This window comes from Phascolarctos cinereus, unplaced genomic scaffold, assembly GCF_003287225.1.
Source record: "Phascolarctos cinereus isolate Bilbo 61053 unplaced genomic scaffold, phaCin_HiC Scaffold_7;HRSCAF=346, whole genome shotgun sequence".
Lineage (NCBI taxonomy): Eukaryota > Metazoa > Chordata > Mammalia > Diprotodontia > Phascolarctidae > Phascolarctos > Phascolarctos cinereus.
Genome location: NW_027556180.1, coordinates 79408346 through 79432568, shown reverse-complemented (window position 1 = coordinate 79432568; position 24223 = coordinate 79408346). Strand labels below are relative to the sequence as shown.

Genomic DNA, 24223 nt, shown 5'->3' with positions numbered 1-24223 from the left:
CTTATGTCTCTTTTTTGGGGGTGGGATATACATATATTTTTAAACAGTAGTGACAAATGATATTCTTTGAGCTTTATCTATGTTTGTTCATTTTGTTACATGAGCAAAAATGCTAATAGAAGTGTCATATAAAAGAAATCCTTGGGTAGAATAATACCAGAAAACTGTAGTAAATCTTCTGTTGCCACATATCATTGCATGCCCATATTTTAAGTACAGGATTCTCCACTGGGATACAGTAATTTATATTGAGTGAATTGAAGGTGTTAATAAGTTACATGGACTGTGAGTGAAAGAGAAGGAATGACGTGGGTGGGAGGTTGGACTAACTAGATAACTGAACTCAAGATGGTACTGTAAAAAGTTTTATTATTGTATGATCATGACATTAAAGTATTAGGGGGAAAGAGGATAATTTCTTCACCTGTTTTCTTTAGAAAATGAAAAGATTCTAAAGATTTTTTTAAATTGTTCAACTTTAGGGGAAATAACTGATGTTCAGTGATTGTAGTTATTTTTCTGGCCTCACTTCTCTCTCTTCAGTTATCTGTCCCAGCCTTGAATGGATTTCCATTGACAGGCTGCCAAATCCATATCTTGAGTGACTCTCACTCTCTGTCTTCTCTTGACCTACTTAACACCACAACCATGCTGCCTGGGTCTGTTACAGGTTCAAGTCATCCCATCCCAGACTTCCCTGATTGACTATCACACTCTTCAAGGTGGCTGTTGAAACTCTCCCCTACACCAGGTACACCAACTCGTTCCCTCTCAAAAAATAGCCTCATCTACTCTACTGAGAAAATTAAGGCTATCCACATGTTTCTCTTCCCTTTTCTCTAATCTTTGAAAAAAGAAGGGGATATCTATGAGAAAGCCGTATCCACTCCATTTTTGCCTATGATGCTGTCTTCTAGCTTGGAGCAACACTTGTCTTAATGTGATCCATGGACCTTTTGAGTTTCCAAAACCCTTTCAAGGAGATCCATGAGGTAAGAAGCTTTTCAAGATACTAAGACTTATTTGCCTATTATAATACTCCTCTTTTTTCCAACTATGTCTGGATTTTTTTCATGTATAATCAACCAGAACAATATCATAACAGATTGAATGCAGAAGCAAAAATTACAATCTAGTATTTTCTATTAATCCTAAGCATTAGAGAGATTTACAAAATGTGAAACAATGCCACTCTTCTCACTAATTTTTTTTGGAAATTCAATTTTTTATCAGAAAATTATATCTATATGTAATGGGTTTGTCAGTGGTATTTTCAAATGAATTCATAAATATCAGTTTTAGTTTCCAACATGGCAAATATTGATAGATATTACCCACATAAACAAAACTCTTTAAGGTCTTCAATTTTTAAAAGGGATCCTGAGACTAAAAGGTTTGAGAATTGCTGTCCCTAGAGCGTATTACCCATTCTGTCATTCCACTGCTCTTTCTTGTCTTTGTCTCTTCTACTGGCTCCCTTTCCACAATGTATAAATTTGCCTAGGGCTCCCAGTGCCTTATAGTTGACCCTGTCATCTCCTTAAGCTAGCATCCTACTTTTCTTGATCTCCAAATTCCTAAAAAGAGTTGTCTGCACTCACTGACTTCTCTTGCTAGTATCCTACTCCTTGTCTCCTCAATTTCTCAGTCTCTTCCAATCTGGTTTCTGATCCCAGTACTCCAAAGTCACCAACAATAGTTAGACCCTTTTCTAGTAGAAGGACCTTAAATATTAGACAGGGAGGTTTTATCCCATTAACTGCCTTCTTTGGACATATTTTGTCATCCTTTGGCTTCCAAGGCACTTCTGACTTCTAACCTCTAACTGGACCTTCTGTTTACTTTGCTTATTCATTTATCTGTCTTTTGTTCTCTGTGTAGCTGTTTTCCAATTATCTGTCCTCCTTTCTCTTACCCTTTAAGGAAGGAGGGAAAGACGCATTTACTAAGTGCCTACTCTGTGCCAAGCACTGTGCTGAGGGTTTTGCAAGTATTATCTCATTTGATCCTCTCCACAGCCTTGTAGGTGTTATTATTTTCATCCCCATTTTACAGTTGAGGAAACAAGTGGACAAATGACTTGCCTGGGGTCACGCAGCTAGTAAGTGTATGAGGCCAGATTTGAACTCAGGTTCTTACTGACTTCATGCCCAGTGGTCTGTCCGCTGTGCCCACTACCCTTGGTGATCTCATCTGAACTCATAGGTTTGGTGATCTAGATAGATAGATCAGATCTAGAGAGAGAGAGAGCTATATCTATATCCCCAATCTAGCTCCTTAATTTCAGTCACACATTGCCAAACTTATGCTGAATATTGCTACCTTCATGTCCTGTTGGTATGTTCAGAATAGAACTCTTCCCTCCTCCAGACTTCCCTATCTTCTTCTTAAGAGAACCACCATCTTGTCAATCCCACATAGCACATCCGGGTCTAAATTGACTGACTCCCCTTTATTATGTCACCTCTCTCTTTGTTTCCAGTCAGTTGCCAAGTTTAATTAATTCTCCCTCCACCACATCTATCACCCATGTCTGTTTACTTACATGGCCACTCCTCAAGCTCAGGCCCTTATAATCTCTCCCCTAGCTTTCCATGCTTCAAGTCTGCAATCCATCCTCCATACGATAAGCACAGGTCTGACCATGTCTGTCCTGATGAAAAATCATCAGTGGCTCCCTCTTGCCTCTAAAATAAAACAATTTATTCAACTTAGCGTTTAAATGCTTCCACAATCCAGCCCCAATCTGCCTTTCCAGATTCAGCCAGGTATACTCCTCCCTCATATAGTCTGTTCCAGCCAAACCAAACCAAGCTTTTCCCTGAACTAAGTTTGCCTAGTTCTGTTCCTTTACAGAGGCTGTGCCCTACACTGGACAACATACCCTAGTGCCCTTCCTACAGCTAAACTTAGGGCACGTGTCTGCTGCAAATGTTCTCATCTCTCCCTCTCCTCAGCCCACCCCAGTTCCTAGAACTCTCTTCCTCACATTATCTCATATTTACCCAGATGCACAGCACATTCCTTCCCCTGTTAGAGATTAAGCCCCTGGAAGGCACGTACTGTACTTGTTTTTTAGTTCCTTTTTTTTATTACTCAACATAGTGCCCTGCACATAGTATGTAGATACTTAGGTCTTTTGAGTTTTTTTCACTAATTATGCCTTGTATAGTTACATGGTAATTACAGGGATGTGGTTGCTTTTTTTTTTTAAAGCTGATTGCAACCTACAAAGCTCCAGTGTAGGAATACATGCAGGACATGTTAGACAATGGGGTCATTAAACTAATGTGAATGAAAGCAAGGTGTGCAGAGGCAAGGGCCATTGTTATGTGAAGTAACAACTAAGGTGTGTTTTTCTATCCTCTCCAACTCTTCATGACCCCATGGGGTGGGGGGGGGGAGGTTCGTGAAGGTAGTGAATGGTTTGCCATTTCCTTTCAAGCACATTTTACAGATGAGGAACCTTAGGCAAACAGGGTTAAGTGATTTGGTTAGGGTCACAGCTAGTAAGTGTCTGCGGCAGGGTTTGAACTCACAAAGATGAGCTCCTGACTCCTAGGCCCAGCACTCTGTATACTGTGCCATCCAGCTGCCCAGCAGCTAAGGTAGAGATTAGGACTCCTAGGAGTGGGAGACTGGGAACGCAGCAAAGAGCATTGGGCTATCCAAGGAGATAAAATGAATCTAGCGAGCATTGAGTGCCAGTTATACAGAAGTGTACTTGAAGGGCCCAGTTGTTAAATTTTTAGTGTGAGCATTTTATACCTTGAAAATGGCAGCCTACAAACCAGGACTTGGTTTATTGTTTTATCCATTGAAAATATGTTAAGAATGTTGATTCAGCTTTAAAGTTATGTCTTGAGTACATTCCCCCTCCCACTCCTGTATATGGGGAAGCAATCTAAGAAGGAGCATACAGTCTAGTAAGGGGCACATGAGACGTGTATTGTAACACAAAACAGATTGTCTTAAGTGCCTTCTAAGAGAACAACCTGCTATATGAGCTCATTTTTAATTTGGCAATTTAGGAGAACTTGACAGAAAAGAGAGCATTTCAGCAGGACTCTGAATAGGTAGGGTTTCAGCATGCAGAGATGCAGAGGAGAGTATACTGGGTGAAGAGAAGGAAGGGTATGAACTATGGCCAAAGTGACATGCATGCATGCATGGTGCATTCAGAGAATGGCACACTTTAGGAGGAGTACTTGGAGGTAATGCTGGAAGGGTCGATTGGGACCAGAGAGTGGACAGCTCTAAATGCCATTCTGTGGAGTAGATGAAGATTTAGGAGCCATGAGGCCTCAACCTTCCACAGATTTCACTCATTTGTAAAGCTGTCCCATATACAAGTATTCAAAGACAATACGTCCAGAACTGATCTGCACATCTCCTACAGTCCTAATACAAGTACTCATCATCACCAGCCTGTATTACTAGAAGAGTCTTTTCTTTAAAATCTTACCTTTATTATTATGTTTTGTTTTTCAGTTGCCTTCATTTGACTACACTGTCCTTTCTTCTTATACAGTGAGCCTTCCCTTGTAATAAAGATTCAAGAAGAGAGGGGGAAAAAATTCCAACTAACATATCAGCTGTGTTTGACAGTATATGCAACATCTCATCTGTAGTCTCCCACCTCTTCAGGGAAAAGTTTGGTCATTATAATTGCACAGCATTCAATTTTGTTTTATTTTTCTATTCTGTATCATTTTCTTGGTTAAGCTTACTTCCTTCACCCTGCATCAGTACATAAAAGCCCTCTAGGACATCACTGAATTAGCTAGCACTTACGTAGTGCTTTAAGGTTTCCAAAGAACTGCACATATTATTTGATCCTCATAAAAATCCTGTGAAGTAGATATCCCTATTTTACAGATGAGGAAACTTAAGGCTGGGATGTTGTCTTTCCCAGGGTTACACAGTATCAGAGGCTAGATTTGAACTCAGATTTTCCAGACTCCTCAGTCCATCACCTAGTTACCTTTTCATATATGTTGTTTCCTACAGCCCAGGAATATCCCGTTACATTCATGTAGCATGATTTGTTTAGGTATTCCCTGATCAGTAGGCATCATCTTTGTTTCCAGGTCTTGGCCATCACAAAGTACTGCTATTAACATTGTGGGTTATGCAGGATTTTCCTGTCTTTTACCGCCTTAGAATGTCTGCCCTCCAGAGGGTATGGTTATAACTCTTTTTTGACATAATTTCAAATTGCTTTATATAATGTTTGGACCAGTTCAAAGTCTCCCCAAGTATATTTGTGTGCCTCTCTCCACATTTCTTTCTACATGCAATAACCACCTCCTCCACTCTCTGCCCCATTGGCAGGCATTCAAAACCTTCCACAGCCTAATGCCATCCTACTCCCTGTAGCTTTGTCTCATACTAGCCTTTGTGCATACAGTGTTCCTGCCATATGTCACTTCTCACCATCCCATGTATACATTGGGTACTGTCTGCCTTTGTTCACACTATTCCCTCAGCCTGGAACACCATCCATCACCACTCCCATTGCCAGATACATGCCCACTTATACCCACACTCTGCCACTCAAATCCCTACCTGATCCTTACAACCCAAGTTACACTAATACCTTCTCCCTTCCCTGATTCCACCATCCAGCTATACCTTTATGTTTAAGAAGTATTTCCTTCCTAGATTATATCCCCACCAATTAACACGTGGCCTGGCACATAGTAAGCACTTAATAAATGCTTGCCAATTTGACTAGATTGTAAGCTCCATGAGGGCAGAAACCTTGTCTTATTAAAACTGCGTATCTTCCTGTCTTCTCCAGTACCTAGCACAAGGTCCTGAGTGTAGTAGTTTCCTAATAAATGTTTATTGAATTTGAATTTGTATACAATTCCCATTATCTGATACACTGGATAATCATTTTGTACAAATTACTCATGTTTGGGTTTTTTAAGAGCTGACCAAAAAGACACAAAAGAAGAATTGTGAGCCTTCCATTTCTATGTGTAAGTTATAGAAGCACAGAAGTTTTGTGAACAGACTGTTAATTTTTTTAAATCTCTATTAATGTAACTTTGGGTGTTAGGACCAGAGGTTCTCTTGGTCATAGGTTAAATAAAATGTTTCAAAATTCCAACAACAAATCTGAGAGGAGTTTTACTTATCTCACCTTAAACTGGGAAAGCTGAGCTAGGAAGGTAGCAGGAAATAACAAGAAAATCAGTCCATGCTTTTATTCTGGAAGCAATGACGACTAGTCATTTTTGTATTTTCCACACCATCTCATAAAATACTTTCTGTAATGCAAAGCAGTAAATATTTATTGAGTATATAGGGTATTTTACTGGGACCTGAGACAAAAGACGTATGAGACATAATCTCTGTCTTCAAAAAATTTCAAGCCGTGCTTGGTGAAAATGGCTGTTTTCTGCCTCAGTCAGCTAACTTCTCAAATATGCAGGTTGTCCCGAAAGTCTTAGTGCAAGAATGCATTAGATAAGTACTTTCAATGTTTCCTTACTGAAATACTGCGCTAAGATTTTTAGGACCCCCTATGTGTTTCATGTACTAATTTAGGACTCATCTACTTCTTTACATATGTCCAAAAAAAAGTTAATATTGGAGACCTATGCATAGTTCTTACGTAGCATTTAATATTTATGAATATAAATATGTACATCTATTATATAATTATATATTACATAGGTATATGTTAATATTTAACATTTTAAGGCCTTAACTCTCATTCAATTTCCCAAATATTTAGTATAGCAAAAGATTCTTCTTGCTTATCACACATAAGCTCATTTCTTTTGATGATTTCTTATTATAAACCAACCCATCAAAAATTCTGCCTACCTAGGGTCCTCTGGGCACCTGCATTCCATGTGGAGGATAGGCTCAATTAGCCAGGCTTATTATACTGGAGGCCCCTGGCTGTCTTGACATCAACCTTCTGAACATCGAAAGATCCTAGATGCCCATGAGCGCCGGTCCCAGAGGACACATTGGCTGCTTGTGACAAGGCACTGGAGAGGTGGTCCTGGGGAAGACCATCCTGCTTGGTGTTTGATTTGGGGAGGTGAAAGGTGAAGTGGTTCATTAATTGCCTAAAAACTGTTTATGTCCCATGAAGGCTTGAAAATTAGCCTCCCAACTAATTGTACTGTAATGATGTTATTGATTTCTAGTCTAATCATTCTAAGATTCTTTATTGCTTTGGCATTCTCTTTTCTGTGTGGGAATAAACTTACCTATTCTATACTAGGAAAAAAAACTCTGCCTGTCTGCAAAACTATTACCTCAGGTTAGCCCAAATCAATGGCATGTCTCACGCCCATAACCTGAGAGAGTCTATGAGTGGCATTGGAAGCCATGGATTTTATTTTTGTGAACATTTTGCAAGGGTGGGTTGGCTATTTTTAAAACTTTAATCTTTTAGGCCTTGAAATGTCTACATGGACTTTCGCCATTTTCTCACGCTATCCTTTAATTGTGCTGGGCTCTTACGCCGAAGGAGCTAAAGTTTTCTACTAAATCCACTCATTTACCAAACACAGAAGTGCCTAATAATATGCAGCAGTGGTGTAACTTAGGATATTGGACCTGGATTCAAGAGATCTGAGTTCAAATCCCAATTTAGACACTAACTGGGTGATCTTAGATAAGTCATTTAACCTGAGCCCCCATTTCCTGCTGTGTAAAATGGATCCCACTGTCCTACAGGTGAGGTAATGCCAATGATAACTAAGGTCTCTTCTCCCTAAACTCACCCTTGGATGTCAGCTCTATATTCTCAGGACCAGAGCAAGTATAGGAGCCTTAGAAGTGGAGGTTGATTTTGACAAATGAATGCATTTTCAAAATAAAGGCAAAGTACTTGATAATTTTCTTATGAGGGAAAGAAAGTCAATTGGATAGATACTGAGTCAGAGTTTTCAGGCACAAGATTTTTTATTCTGACTACAGAAACAGGATTGAAATGCTAAATGTTATCCTGAGCCTTACACAACTATATTCCTATGGTATTTTATGAATGTAAACTGTGTTGAGGCACAGGGCCTGGCATATAATAAGTACTTAGTAAGTGCTGACTGACTGATACTTTTGTTATCCAAGGACTAATTACCCAGTCTTTGTATCATGCAGGTTTCATGCCAAGATGATTTTGAATTTTAATCCCCATCTCTAAAGGTTGATCCTTTAGGTAAAGTCAGGTCCTGAAATGTTTGGGAGAGGGACAATGTTTGCACGTTGTCTCCTCCATTCCAATATGAGCTCCTTGAGGGCAGAAACTATTTTTGCCTTTCTTTGTATCCCCAGGGCTTAGCACAGTGCCTTGCCCTAAAAGGTGCATAATACATGCTTGTTGTCTGACGAGTGGTTTTAAATCAGCGTCTCCTTGTTCAGTACTTGGTTTCTTTTTATTCCTAGTTGAATTGCAAAGAGGACCTTTTGGCTCCAGCATCTGATAAGATGGGCAAGTTAATAGGAAAACTGATGAAATTCACATTTTAGACAGCTCCCCCAGCTCTCAATGTCACCAGCTCTATAACTGGCTCCATCTAGGAAAAGATCTAGTATAGATCCTCACTAAAACCTCTTTTCATATTGGAGCAGGCCAAAGTTACTTAATTATGTGTATGCATATATAGTTATGTGTGTATGTATATACGTGTGTATATGTATGTATATGTGTATATACAAATACATACACATATATAATTATGTTAATGATTTCTGATTCCAACATACAAAAGAAGGTGTGCTCTTTTCAAAAGGCAAGAAGAAAGGAAGGACAGGAGGGGAGAGAAGAAAAAGGAAAGAAAAAAACCCTGCTGGCCAGTCATTTTTTCAGACCCCAGGTATGGGGCACTAATGCCACCTTGTGGCACTAGTTGATCAGTTGCTTCATAGGAGTATGGGTAACTTCTCAGTTTAAGCATAAAGTGGAGGCTTCCAAAATTTGGAAATCAGAGTGTTGATATTTTTTACTTAAGGCAGTACTGTAAACAGAATGAAGTAGTTAGGAAAAAACACCCCAAAAAGTGGTAAGATTTCCACTTCTAATTAAGTTAGAAGCACAGCAGTTTTGTGGATATAAATTAATTTATGGACATTAATAAATGTATAACAATAATAGTAAAATTAATACATTTAATGTGGACAAAACTAATTTTTTAAAATAAAAAGCATGCCTTTTTTTTTTAACTAGTGGGAGGACAAGGGATTTTCCCTGAGTTACAAATTTTGTCATTTCAGAGACAATGTGTATAAACAAAAAAAGTTTGCCAGTTGCTGTGGTGTATTCTACTTGGAAAGTAAATAAAAATCAATTTTTAATTTTTTAAAATTATCCATACCCAAAATGATTATATTTTTATCATTGAAAAGTACAAGCTTAAAAAAGAAAAGTATAGGCCTTAAGTTTTAAAGTGTCAAGCTACTATCAATTCATTTATTTTTTCAGGCAGGAGTCCTGGGCACCCCTATTCTCATTTAGGCCAGTCACAGCCCCAAACCCTGCACTTTTCCAACCTGGGACCCCTTCCTTAAGCAGCCTGGTGTCCCACCTCACTTCTGGGGGCCCACTATACTGGTCCCAGACTTGATGTGGACAACCAGTCAGCATGAGTCCTACTGCTTCTCAGAAGTCCCAACTTCAAACTATCCACCGTCCTCAATCCCCCAGCAGCAGGGACCACAGGAAGGGGTCACCATACCTAGCCCTATTCATTTTTTTAAAAAACAACACACATGACATAAAAATTGTTATTTATGCATAAAATCTCACTCTTCATCAAATCTCTACACTTAAAAGGATAAGGCAATGAAATGCAAAATCATCCTCTATTTATGTTATATTACCACATTTTGGTTTTCAATATGACCTAATGTGTACTTTTTGAAGGGCCCCACAGAAATATGCAAAACACAGAATTAATAAAAAAGTTAGTTTGTGAAGAATTAACCATAATGTTTTTAGCAGAATCTAACAAATTCAACAAGCAATTCATAAAAGGGTAAAAAATGATTTATTTTCTCACCTAAAAGCTCATTTAAAAAAATATTTATTTTAATCATTTCATTGTATTTTTATGGAAAACAAATTAGAAATTAGAAGTATAACATGTCCTAATTACAAATTGGTGCCACCAGACAAATGTAGAAAAGACCCACACAAGGCCAACAAAGACAAGAAGAGAATGTATAAACAAATCTCTTTCGCATTCTGAAAACTCTATATTAAACACTGAACATTTCACAGTAAATTCTAAGCCATTTGTATAACTCAGCCTTCCCACATCCACAGGAGAGGCAGCCTGGCAAATAGAACTGTCCCAAAAGCCAGGACAGCCTGGGATCATGGGCCACCTCTGACCCACTGGCCGGGTCACTTCCCTTCTTGGTTCTCTAAGGCACTCTGTAATACAGTAAGTTTCAGGAAAGGTGATAACCTTTGTTGGCAGAGGGAGTTTCCTTCCCTGGAAGTCATAGCCACTGAAATCATAAATCATAGGTCCACTAAATTATAGTGGCCACTGAAAGTCACACCACTGAAATCGTAAATCATCGGTCCAGTCCCTATCCCTAAACATTATCCAGATGGGTCTGAACACCTATCCATAGAAGCACCCCATCACAAGACCAATGCCTCAGAAATGCTTCATTCTTCTGACTCTGATGTGCCTGAGAAGATATTGCCAGAAAAGGAGTTTGGCTCAACAGTGATACAGATAGCTACGTACGATGCCACATTAGATTCACAATCTTGAGTTCACCCGACGAGATAACACAAGAAATGTTACTGTGTGCCTATGGCAAACTTGTGACTATACTTTACAGGTCCTCCTTGTGGCTTCTCCTGTGTGCTTTATAGATGTGCACATCCTTCTCGAGGTCATAGTGAACCTCCTGCACAGTGAAACGCTTTGCCAGCATCTTTAAGAAGTTGTGATCCCGTTCATATCGGAGGCGGCAGGACAGAAGGATGACAGCACGGTCACTGCACAGGTGTTCCAGGGTGTGAAGGAGATCCATGAAAGTCTCCTCCAGGTAGATGATGTCAGCCCCCAGGATCAGGTCGAACTCTCCTGGGGAGAAGGTCCCCAAGTTTTGCCCCCACGTCAACTCCTTAACCACAGCTTTCAGTTGTATATCATGAGGGAGGTTGGCTTGAACGTTGGACTTGAGAAATTCTAATGCTATCTTCCGATCTGTGATGGTCACATGAGCACCTAGAATGTGGGTCAAAGAAACAGCCTCATGATAAATAATGTCCCCAATTAATTAATTAGTTGGTAATTAATGTCCCCAACTGCTTCTCAAATAGGTAGCTTAGCAATCAGATATGGTAGAGGAGAATAATTTTATAATCACAGAACTTCAAGAAGGCCTTCTACCTAACAAAAAATGCCAAGGCTTAGGAACATTGCCTGGCACACAGCAGGCGCTTAGTAAATGTTTACTGACTGCTGGATGACAGCCCATCACACTTTTGTTAGGAAGCTTTCCTCACTTAAATCTGCCTCTGCACAACCCCTATCCATCACTCCTACTTCTGCCCTGTGGGGCCAGGCAGAACAAGTCTGATTTCCCTTGCACATCACAGCCCTTCAGGTTACTGAAGGCTGCTGTCATTTGGCCCCTAATCTCATTTTTGCTATTATTCAGTCATTTGTCATGTCTGACTCTTTGTGACCCTGTGGGGGTTTTCTCGGCAGAGATACTGACGTGGCTTACCATTTCCTTCTCCAGCTCATTTTACAGATGAGGAAACTGAGGCAAACAGGGTGAAGTGACCTGCCCAGGGTCACACAACAAATATCTGAGGCCAGATTTTAACTCAGGTCTTCCTGACTCCAGGCCTGGTGCTTTATACACTATCTCTATGCCCTTCCACATCCTGGTTTCTAATCTATCATTCCATTAAGTTTCTAAGCTAATATTCCACTTTGAGACACAGGTTGTCCTTCATGGCTAAAAATTCTGCCACTGGTAACATTACCATATTTATGTATCAGCTGTTAATCTAACTTACATGTGTTTGGGTAAGTGCTCAAACATAAAATTAGAGTCTCCCTAAAAGTCCTCAGGAAACAGATAACCTAAAATGCAATTAAGGAAAAATAATTTGCAAGCTTAGGAATGGTAACACTCTATTAAAGCAGGGGCTATTGGCGTGGGATCTGTGAACTTTTAAAAATACGTATATTTTGTGTATATATAGATATATGTTGGTATACATGTATATGTATATTTCAATGACTATTTCAACATAACTGATTTTTCTTTGTTATCTGATAGATTTTATGTATTAATGTACATCACTCTAAGAAGAGGGTCCATGGGCTTTATCAGACTGCCAAAGAGGGCCATGAAACATAAAAAGGTTAAGAAACTCGATTCTATAAAAAAAAAAATACTCCATCCTTACCTTTTCTAAATAAAAACATCCACCCTAACTTTGTGCTATGTGACCTTGAGCAAAACTCAACCTTTGTTTGCCTCAGTTTCTTCCTTTGTAAAATGAGGATAATAACAGTACCCACCTTCCAACGTTGCTGTGAGGATCAAATGAGGTAAAGAGCTTAGCACAGTACCTGGCACACAGTAAACACTATGGAAATGCTAGTTGTTATTAGCATTATCACTATTTATCAACCCTCAAGCTATTGTGAATCTCTCGCTCTTTTTCCATACATCTCAAGATTTCTAGATTGCATCGTCTGTAATATTTTTACTGCCTTGCCAACCACCCACTCCTTAACCCCTGAAATGCAAATAGGGTGCTAGCAAGAACAGGGTGAAGATTCATGGGATGAGTATGGAGGCAAGTGAACCATAGGAGAGCTGAGGGACTAGAATATGGGATGAATAAAGGGTCTAGAAGTCACAAGGAGAGGGGAAAGCAGGTTGAGTAGCAGTGATGTAACAACAGAAGTTCATATTGGAGAGGGGTTATTTGGGTTTTAAATCTTGGGAGATGGAGCCAACTGCAAGGTCCAACATGGAGTCAGTTACAGGGTAGTCAAGGAGCAGAAATCAAGGTCAATTACCATGATGGAAAGCAGGCAACAAGGTTTATTGGAAAGAGTCAACCTGAGTTGGTATATGTGTGTCTCTGTGTGTGTGTATGTGTATATATGTGTATGGATGTATGTGTGTGTATATATATGTATATACAAATATTTATAGCAGCTCTTTTTTGTTGTGGCAAGTACTGGAAACTAAAGCGGGTACCCATTAATTAACTGTTGTTAAGTGCTTGGCACAGTGCCTGGCACACAGTAAGCACTATATAAATGTTAGCCATTATTACTGAGGTCAAAAGAATTAACTGAAGGAGTTTGTGGATGTGACCAAAATAATAATAATAACCAGCTACTGGTCCAGATCCAGTTTTAAGCTATCTGCTAGGACACCCTTTATATTTGAAACCTTCTGAGTAAAGAAAAAGACTAAATCAAGAAAATGCCAGAAACACCTGGTTTTTTATGTTCACTTTAAATACCATGGGAACTGGGCAAACTTACCCAACAAAGCAGCCACAATGCCCACTAGTCCTGTTCCTGCTCCTAGCTCCACTGCGGAACAGCCTTGAAGGTTGAAAGCCCCCATCTCCAGGTAAGTACAAAGCACCACAGCCTGGGCCAACACAGAACACAATTAAGAGCATGTGCATGCATACACACCCACATCATGCTGTTTTTAGGACTGTAGAGAAAAGGGTTTGGGGCACTTCAGATTTGAATCAGGACTTTGATAAAAAAAAAAATTTTAAATTAGCAGAAGTCAGAGCGGCTGAGTCTGGGTTCTGATTTTACTGCTAATTTGCTGTCTAAAGTGATCCTGGGGAAGAGGAACACCTTCATCTTGCTGGGCCTTACAGGCTCCTCCTTAAAACATAAATGAGAGACCATCAAGTCTCCATGCTGTGTAGGACAAGTGAAAGTTTCTCATATGAACTAGAAGCTATGCCCCAAAATTTAGTTAAGGCTCTAGCATTAGCTGGGCCTAAGTTTCATTTTCCTGTAAATCATGTGATCAGGTCATACATCTGTTGCCCACCCCTCCCTTGTTTTGTAACCACTACCCCAGCCTTATCTTTGCCAAATAATCTTCTAGCTCCCAAGCTTGTTTTGGGTAAAATGTATCTCTTAATTTCTGGGTAGAATGTAAGGTCTCTTACCTTAACCAATGAGGATAAAGAGATTGAGGTAAACAAGTGTCTGTGGGGGGGGGGGTGTTCTTAGAGTTGTTTGTCTAAGGGTATATAACTGCTTGCTTGCTGCTTGTAGCCTGCCTCCCTCCTCCAGTCCACCCTGGGTAGGTGATGCCCAATTCTCGTGCAAGACTTACTAGAATAAAACTTCTGTTTCTACTGAGAGAAACCTCTGAATTTTTATTTGGGTAAGTGGTCTCAATCCCACTCAACTGAGGATCATCCGGTATTTTCTTTGATTAGGGAGGGGGCTTCCCTGCCAAGGTCAAGACCGAGTGCGCATCCAAGAATTCTTGGAGGTCTTGAGCCCAGGACGGGAGTTGCTTGCCAGTGTTTGAAATAAACCCAAAGAGAGGGACTCAGAGAAACAGAAGGTTTGTTAGGGCTCCAATAAAAACGAAATTAAGAAATTCCGGCCGGCCGGTGAGTGAGAGCAGTCACGTAAGTTGTATGCATGCAACCCAGAGGTAAGCACTCAGGGGTCTGGAGGTAATTGGCATAGTGTGAGGGACCTTTTAGGATGGACACTCTGGGCCGAGTTAGGGCCTAATCAAATTGCAGAATAGATACCTCATCACAAGGTCGCTACTGAGAAAGCTGCATGGGTGACTGGTGAGGAGTGGGTGACCCTCCTCGGTGATTCAGCTGAGGCTTTAGACTCGGGGAGTTTGGTGATGACTCCCGTAAATTCCCTAAGTGAGGGCCTAGGAATGGGAAAGGAACAATCTAAATCTGCGCAGTCAGAGCGTGAAAATGTGAGGTACCCATAGACAGTCCTTTAGGCAATCGACTGCAGAATTGGAATGAACTACCAAAATATAGAGGAAAGGACAAGAAGAAAATGATTAAATATCATGTGATGATTTGGAGATTCTACAGGGTGGAGGGTTGTTGTATGTCTATTTTTGTGTGTGTGTTTGTGTCTGTGCATGGTATGAGTGAATGTCAGTGTGTATCTTTTGCAGCCCAACAGCAAAAGGCTGCAGCTGGACTCTCTCCCCCTCTTCTTCCCTGGTAACAGCAGCCTCAGAGGAGCGGGTGGATGGGAGAGACAAAGAGAGAAAAATACTTTATTATTTAAGTTATACGATTGGTAAAAAGCAAGTTGGGAAGGATTTTCGAAGTGGCAGGTCAGAATGAGAAAGATATAAGATATGTGCGGTTTTAAAGGGACTTTAATCAAAGTCCATTAGAAAGAAAGGCAAGAAATTTTAAGCATGTAGGAGAGAGGAGTATGTGTAGAAAGCTTAAGGAAGGTATAGTTTATTTGCACAGTGTGAATAGAGGTTTTGAAAGTAAGAATGTTTTGAAACTTTTGGAAAAAAATAATAATTTCTCTCTCTTTCTCTGCATTCTAATTCTGGCCAAATTTGAGTGTGGAGACAGAGAGAAAAGGGGAACTTTTTCCCCTCAGAACAGAAAGAGAGGTAGCATTTAATCTTTTCTGCCTCTCATAAAAGAGAAAATTTCTGTGTACCGGAACACAACCAAAGGTAATTTAATCCATTCTGGTAATATTTCAAATGAAATGTGATGCTCTTAATTTAATGCTTAAGTCAGAATTTATTATACTGTTTGGCACTAAAGTAAACTGAAAGAAACTAAAGAACAATGGAAAAATAGTGTAAGACGAGTGAATTGTTTAGAATGCATAGTAAAGTTGTAAAGGCAGTTTGAGAAGAGAGAAAGGGAGGGAGAGCCCTATTCAATTATCTCCCTTCAGAAATGCAAAAAGAAGGCTATGTAGTAGTCTTGGTGAGCGTAATTTGGATCAGGGGGTCTTAAATTCTCCACCCTGGGAGGAAGCCATATTGGTTATTGTGAGATATGATTATTAAGCTCCAGAGGTGCCTACCTGGAGGGAAAGCAAAAAGAAGTAGTTAGAATACTGACCCAGTACATTTTAAACTGACCTGATTACAATAGGAGATTCCAAACTGTTTGTAAAACTTTTGCAAGAAAATGTGGACATGAATGGGGAACTGAAATATTGAAGAAATATATGAACTTGTGGATAATATCCCTTTATAAAGGGCCAAGGATATTGAACTCAGAAATGTGTATTTGTATAATTTTAAGAGTATCTGTTGTTATTTAGCATTAAGAAATTTATTAACTATGTGGCCCCAGAAGACTGCTGAGCCTGATGAAGGGGTCTAGAAGAAAAGAAAGATTTTTTCAATTGTATTAGTTATGTTGCTGGAAGGGCAATTTCTTTTATAAACTGGAATGTTAAATTAATTGTGTCTTCAGAGAAAGGAGAAAAAGGAATGAATCTGGCTGTTGGGGATTTAAGAAATCATAAAATTTCCAAATTTTTATTTAAAGGGAATTTTCAGTTAAAATTGTTTTGTTATCATTTATGAAATTTGTGAGATTTTTTAACTAAGTTGTTTGGGATTACTGTTTTAATGCTAAAACCCAAAAAGGGTTAATTAATTACTGTATCTGTGTGGGCAAAGTCATCTGCCCTGAGAAAAGAACTTGTTATGATTATGCAGTTCCTAGATAATGAGCTTGACTTGCTGAGAAGTTGCAAGGTTATGTATAGTAAATAGAAATGATTTCTAATGATTGGCTTTTACACCAGGGCAAGTTTAAATTTGAGAAGGAAAGATGTAAAGTGAGATTTCTTTTGTATGTGAGTCCTGATAAATCTATATTGCTTATTGCAACTCCATGAGAGTAAAATTAACTGCATCTGACTTTAAGCCGTGATTAGTGAGACTTAATGTTTGAGGTAAAAGGCTCTTGGGACTATAATTTTGTTTTGAGTTTAAATTGAGGTATAGTTGTCTGCATTAACTCAGTATCTGAAAGAAATGCCACAAGAACAGGTGGAGGTCAATTTAGAGGAAATGTGATTTATTTGGGAAAAAGGCCGAGGGGACAATCTTAGCCTCAATCTAGGATGGGATCCTCCTGGCTCAGTTTCCCCATTGTGTTCCTTTGGAAAGGAATGTTTCCCACCTATTTCTTAGTTTGGCTATGAGGAGAAACAAATACTGCATGATTGGAGAACTGCGACTCTATCTGAATTTAAACAAAGCTAAAGATGTTTTATCTTGTCACATTTGATACGTCACCTGTCCCTGCTCTTTTTCCTTCTATAGTATGTTTCTATGATCAGAGCAAGCAGTCAGCATGAGACATAAGAAAAGGATTAGATTATAGTCATATCTTAAAATGATTGTTGGAACTTGCCGGGACTAATGACTATTTCTGAGTCTAACTCTAGGTGTCCTTGACTGAAACCTGGAGGACTTTAAATCTGGCTCAATGCAGTTTGCAGTTTGACATAACACTCTGTCTGGAGTTGACAGGTGGGGGAAATATTGTCCCCTTACTCTAATCTCTTAGTGACAAGTTTCTTTAATCAGAAGGTTTTATAAGTACAGTAACAAATTTACTAAAATAATTGATTATGGAACATCTTGGGTTATTATAGAACTGCAACTGTGTTCCAGTATGAGTTAATGTCTTTTTAATTCTTGGTAATAGTATGGAGATAATCAGGAGCCTGTGAGAATGTTATTTTGTTATTTGGATAATATCATACTTGTCTAAAGTTTTGTTACCATTGATTAATAAAGCCCAAAAGAAGAATGGCTTTGTGGTTTATGTTTAAATGCCATCAAAGAAACAAGGCATGACTAAAATTTTAAGATTTTATATGTACTATGTTAAAAATTGATATGTATGTACTGAAGCTTGTGATTAATTCCACAGTGAAGTCTCATAATGGATTAATGTAAAGTACAAGACACTAGGCTCTGATGTGAATTTCTTAAACATGACAATTGGCCATGATTCCAATTTCGAGTTTGTAAAAACGATCAGGGTTATAAGGACTAGAAATAGTGATTTAAAATTGTGCTAAGGTCACTTTTGTAGGAGAATGGACAGAAAGCTGGGTCCTACAAGAAGAACAAGACAAGAAGAAGATGCTGAGATGCTGTGCTGGAGATGGCTGGAACAAATACCAAGGACCAGAGGACTTCATTGATGGTGTTCCCTACCGGACAGCTATATGAGGGAAGAATTTTTGAATCTTAAAGGGACAACTGCATTATTGTTTTCTTTTGGGTCTCTGTATCTACATTTATGAAGAGGCTGCCCCTTTGACTTGTCAATGCTTAGGTTAATCCTTCCCATATTTACTTAAAGGAGTGGTCCTGGTTTGGGGGAACTTGGTGGAAGCAGGTTTTATGGTTCTTATTGATAGCAGTGAGTGGAGTCATACTACTCCCAGTGTGTGTCCCTTGCATGACTACTGTACAAAGTTCACTCTCTAGGATGATTACATTAAGAGAGCCTGCTAGTGAGTCCATAAGATTAATGACATTGGGGAATCAGGATGGATGGCAGTCAGTCTGGAAGAAGAGGGAAGGTTAAACCCTGATGAAATAGCAAATAGGGAGGCTGAAGACACTTACAGTTTTGGCATGAGAAACTTTCAACTATGAAATGAGAGGGGAGAGACTGTGTGGGACAAGTGAAAGTTTCTCATATGAAATGGAAGCTATGCCCCAAAATTTAGTTAAGGCTCTAGCATTAGCTGGGCCTAAGTTTCGTTTTCCTGTAAATCATGTGATCAGGTCATACATCTGTGGCCCACCCCCTCCCTTGTTTTGTAACCACCACCCCAGCCTTATCTTTGCCACATAAGGCAATCTTCTAGCTCCCAAGCTTGTTTTGGGTAAAATGTATCTCTTAGTTTCCCAGTAGAATGTAAGGTCTCTTACCTCAACCAATGAGGATAAACAGATCCGAGGTAAACAAGTGGGGGGGGGAGTGTTCTTAGAGTTGTTTGTCTAAGGGTATATAACTGCCTGCTTACTGCTTGTAGCCTTCCTCCCTACTCCAGTCCACCCTGGGTAGGTGATGCCCAATTCTCGTGCAAGACTTACTAGAATAAAACTTCTGTTTCTACTGAGAGAAACCCCTGAATTTGTATTTGGGTAAGTGGTCTCAATCCCACTCAATACCCTCAAACCACTTTTGGGGTCATTTGGTTGTTTTTCATGAAATACAGAAACCGGGGGCATACAAACCGCATCCCACACGACAGCTGCCACACCCAGCTGCTTCCAGTCCTGGTGGATGTGGATCGTGTGGTTTGCAAATGTATAGGTGGCCTGAGGTTTATGGAACTTCTGTATCCCTATTCCTTCCGAGTCATAGGGAACGAGAGCCATTTTGCCTTTCGTATGTATGGAGGATTTGCCTTCAGTCTGTTAAGAAAGAGAATCCTGTGTCAAGCTCAGTCCTGGGAATCGCAGCTTCAAACCCAAATTGGGGGGATTTCTTAAAGAAAAAAAGAGATGGAAGACTCAGACTCAAAGATCTGTTTCTGGTTTGAAATCTACCCAAAGAAGAGAGAGGGAAATGCATTAGATGACTGTTCTTCACCCTAACAGTCCAACAATCCGGATCTTGTGCTCAAGAAAATCCAGTCCATACTAGCTGTGTGACCTTGGGCAAGTCACTTAACCCCTACGAAAGAAAAAGAAAGAAAGAAAGAAAGAAAGAAAGAAAGAAAGAAAGAAAGAAAGAAAGAAAGAAAGAAAGAAAGAAAGAAAATCCAGTCCTCTAAGGACCCCATTTTCCTACCTGAGTGGCTATGGCATGGAGGACAGAGAGATCAGGCCTTGGAGCCCAGGTAGACCTGGATTCAAGTTCTATGTCTGACACCTACTGACTGGGAGTGATGGGGATGAGATCTGATAATCATTTAAGATCAGTTGAGCCTCAAAAGGGCCAAAAACCTGAATTAATCTTTTCTTCTCAGTGAACTAAGAATGCCATTTCCTGTGTCAACAGCTAAAGCTGATCAAGAGCATTCTTATGTTTATGACCACTAATGTGCCTTTAACCCAGATACTACCTTGACAGTGGTAAAGGAAACACAGATATCCTGGATCTGACATTTGCCTATCTTATTTAAATTTCCTTTCTCATGCTCTGGTTAAACATATGGAGCCATAAAACTGAGGAACACAGGCATCCTGAGTCAGGGTTTAAATGTCCTCCCAAAATTGCTTGATTCAGTCTGAGTTAAAGCTCTGCCTCCATGTAACATGTTACATGCTGCTAACTTAAGGCAATAAAACAATATGAATTTACTTATCACCTAGCTTGTTGTCTCTTTAGCCAACTTTCAGGTCAACAACCTCTAAAAGGAAAAGACCATGTCTTTGGGATCTAGACCCCAAAAAGGAAAGCCTTGGCCTTTCCCACTCGGCCAATCTCTGGTATTTGCCTAAGGCTGTAATCCTATTAACTGGCCTTTCATTATCATCTACACTCAATCTTCCAATTCTGTTACCCTAAATCTACCCCAGCCCTCCACAGTCTTACCTCTCAATGCTCCCCCCCCCCACTTCCCACCCTTAATCCTATTTAGGCTCCATTCTCCCTTGGCCACTATAGTCCAGATCCCTGGCATTCCATTACCTCCCTCACACCAGCTTACTGGCCATTCCCATCCAGATCCCTCCTACAGTCTTTCTGTATATAGGTCCATCTGGCCTCCATTAAAGTGCTCAGATTCTTAAGATCTGGCCTGCTTGCATTAGCAATACAAATACTTAATTCCTTAAAAGTCTGGCCAATATGGTGGATTCTTTAAATCTCACTCACCCCCATCTATGTTCTAATAAACCTTATTTTTGGCTGAAAGAAAACTTGGGTCGAATTCATTCGGGCAGGTCCCTCGGATTGTGATTTTGGGGTCCTAGTACCCCTAAACCTCTAAACTTCAAAAGGAGCCTGGTGACAGCTTGGTGTTTCAGGCTAGTGGTGTCAAACTCAAATATAAAAGTGCCCCTGAACCAAGGAATAAGGATCCCTGCAGGCTACATATTGACTATGTTTTATTGTATTTTTATTTATTTTGTTAAATATTCCTCATTATATTTTAATCTGGTTAGGAATGGCTATTATGCCTATTATTTATTATATATGATAGCTTGGGTCAGAAGAGGAAGCCAGAGATATGACCTAAGGTTAAAAATTGACCAAAAATAACGTTTATTGTAAAAAAAATATATAGTTTAATGTGATGGAATATTTATAACTAAGAAATGAAGGGGATGGTTTCAAAGAAATCTGGGAAGACTTGTAGGAACTGCTGCAGAGTAAAGTGAGTAGAACCAGGAAAATAATCTATACATGAACATCACTGTGAAGGCAAACTAATAACCAAGCCGGATTCCTGGGGGCCCAAGGATGAAGCCTGCTATCAGGCTGGGGACAGAGGGACTCAGGCTGCACAATGAGACGTTTTAGGGCAGTGACAAAGGAGGGATTTGTTTTGCTTTATTATGCATATTTGTGATAAAAGCTTGTTAAAGGAAAAAAGGTATTTTGATGGCCATGCCTCCCCGCTCCCGGGGCTGCTCCACGTCCTCCTCTCTAATGCAAACCTCAGGGGTTTGGGGCTGGCCCCAAACAGGAAGCCCGGGGCCAAGGAGCCGCTGTGCTCCCACAGAAAGCCATGCCCCGGGTCTCTACGTCCCCTCCCGCCAGGCGCTAGCCCCGCTGGGCCCTCTCGAAGCCACGGCCACTGCCGGGAGCACTTTCCTTACGCAAACCGAGAGCGCGGGTCTGGGGCCGAGAGCCCAGAACCCGGGTGCTAAGGCAGCGCCAGCGCGCGCGGGAGAGCTAAGGTTCTCTGAGGACCACGCGGGGAGCACAGAACCCGTCCCAGGCTCCTGCAGGCGGCCAGGGGCAAGGACGGCAGCTCAAGAATGCAGCCTGGGTGCAAGGGCTAGGATCAAGTATGGGGCCCCCAGGTGCAAGGCATGCGGCGGAAAGGACGGGGCTGAGCTCAAGCACGCCTCCTAGGTCCAAGGGAAGGGGCTGGGAGCAAGCAGGCGGCCCCGGGTGCAAGGGCTGCGGTTAAGCATGGGGTTCCGGGTGCAAAGGCTGACAGCAAACATGCCACCTGCTGTATAAAGGACGGGGCTCAGCTCAAGCACGCTGCCTAGGCCCAAGGGAAGGCGCTGGGAGCAAGCAGGCGGCTCCGGCTGCAAGGGCAGAAGGCCAGCGAGCTGCAGGAGGTACCGCCGGGCCTCCGCGCCCCGCTTCCTTACCAGACTCCCGACTCGCAGGCGTCCGGCGCGGCTGCTTTCCCCGTCTCCCAGGGCTGACTCTTCCCTAGGTCTGCCTTAAAGGGCCAGGCATCCGGGAGGAGTTCCAGGGCTTGCAGTGAGATGAGGCCGACGGAGGGGGGCAGCTCTTGCAAGCCGGACAGAACCGAACCACCCCGCCTCTAATGCAGAGGCTAGTCTATACAAATGAGGCTACCTGGGGCCTTGTGGACAACCCGCCCACCCACCGGAATGGAAGCTCCTTATGGGCAAGGACTGTTTTATCTATGCTTTGTACCCCCAGGACCCAGCATAGAATGCCCTAAATAAATGCTAGTTAATTGGTGGATGCACCAGTGGTCAATGTCCTTCAAGGCCTCCATCCTCTGCACCTCTAGTCACGTTTATTCCCTTCTCTAAATCCTTCATATGAGCAGAACAAGAACAATGACTAACAGTTTTGAAAGTCAGGAACTGTGGTCGATGGCCAACTGTAATACCAGAGCCCTGAGGGAGGTGATAGACTAAATAAACAGAATGAGAAGCCCTGGTTTTATATATATACATACATACATACATACATATGTAATTTCCCCAAATTACATGTTAAAACAATTTTAACTTTTTTTTAAGTTTTAAATTCCAAATTCTATTTTTCCCTCCCTCTCTCCCTGGCCTCTTCCCTGAGACAGTAAGCAATCAGATATAGGTTATACATGTACAATCATGTAAAACATATTGCTCATTTTGTATGAGAAGACTCAAAAGAAAAAGAAAGTGAAAATAGCATGCTTCAGTCTGTATTCGATCAAAATCAGTTCTTTTTCTGAAGGTGGGTAGTATGCTTCACCATTAGTCCTTTGGGATTGTCTTGGACCATTGTATTGCTGAGAATAGCTAAGTTATTCACAGTGTTTCATCCAACGATATTGCTGGTACTGTGTACAACATTCTCTTCATTCTGATCACTTCACTTTGCATCAGTTCATGTGAGTCTTTCCAGGTTTTTCTGAAATCATCCTGCTTGTCATTTCATATGTTAGGATAATATTCCATTATGATCATATACTACAGCTTGTTTAGCCATTCCCCAACTGATGGGCATCCCTTGGATGTCCAATTCTTGTTGTTTGTTGTTTTTTTGCTGTTTGTTCTTTATTCTCGAAGAGTACCATGACATCAGGGAGGTGATGGCCATGACATGCAACTAAAACCAATAGGAGGAACCATCAGGAAGAGGAAACAAAACTCAACAGAAGAGAAAAAAATATATAGCAATTCAACTTCCATAGTTCTTTCTTTGGATGTGGATAGCATTTTCCATCACAAGTCCTTTGCAGATGTCTTAGATCCTTGTAATGATGAGAAGGGTTAAGTCTATCAATATTAGTCATCGCACGAGGTGGCTGTTATTGTGTACAATGTTCTCTTGGTTCTGCTCACTTCACTCAGCACCAGACCGTACAAGTCTTTCCAGATTTTTCTGAAGTCAGCTTGTTCATAATTTCTTATAGCACAATAGTATTCCATGACATTCATATACCACAACTTGTTCAGCCATTCCCCAATTGATGGGCATCTTCTCAATTTCCAATTCTTTGCCACCACAAAAAAGAGCTGCTATAAATATTTTTGTACATGTGGTTCCTTTTCCCATTTGTATGCTTTCTTTGGGATATAGCCCTAGAAGTGCTATTGCTGGATCAAAGGGTTTGCACATTTTTATAGCCCTTTGGGCATAGTTGCAAATTGTTCTCCACAATGGTTGGATCATTTCACAACTCCACCAACAATGCATTAGTATTCCAATTTTCCCACATCTTCTCCAACATTTATCATTTTCCTGTTTTGTCATGTTGGCCAATCTGATAGGTGTGATGTGGTACCTCAGAGTTGTTTTGATTTGCATTTTTGTAATCAATAA

The 24223-nt window shown here is 40.6% G+C and overlaps 1 protein-coding gene across 1 annotated transcript; it reads right to left on the bottom strand.

Moving 5' to 3' along the window:
* Window positions 1–9997: 9997 nt before the first annotated feature.
* Window positions 9998–22409, bottom strand: METTL21A (methyltransferase 21A, HSPA lysine). The gene is made up of 4 exons (XM_021008748.2): window positions 22303–22409; window positions 19261–19440; window positions 13518–13629; window positions 9998–11219 (listed from the first exon to the last, which is right to left on the bottom strand). Exons 2-4 carry the CDS (start codon window positions 19402–19404, stop codon window positions 10822–10824), a joined length of 654 nt encoding a protein of 217 aa, XP_020864407.1. The 5' UTR covers window positions 19405–19440; window positions 22303–22409; the 3' UTR covers window positions 9998–10821.
* Between the last annotated feature and the right edge of the window lie 1814 nt (window positions 22410–24223).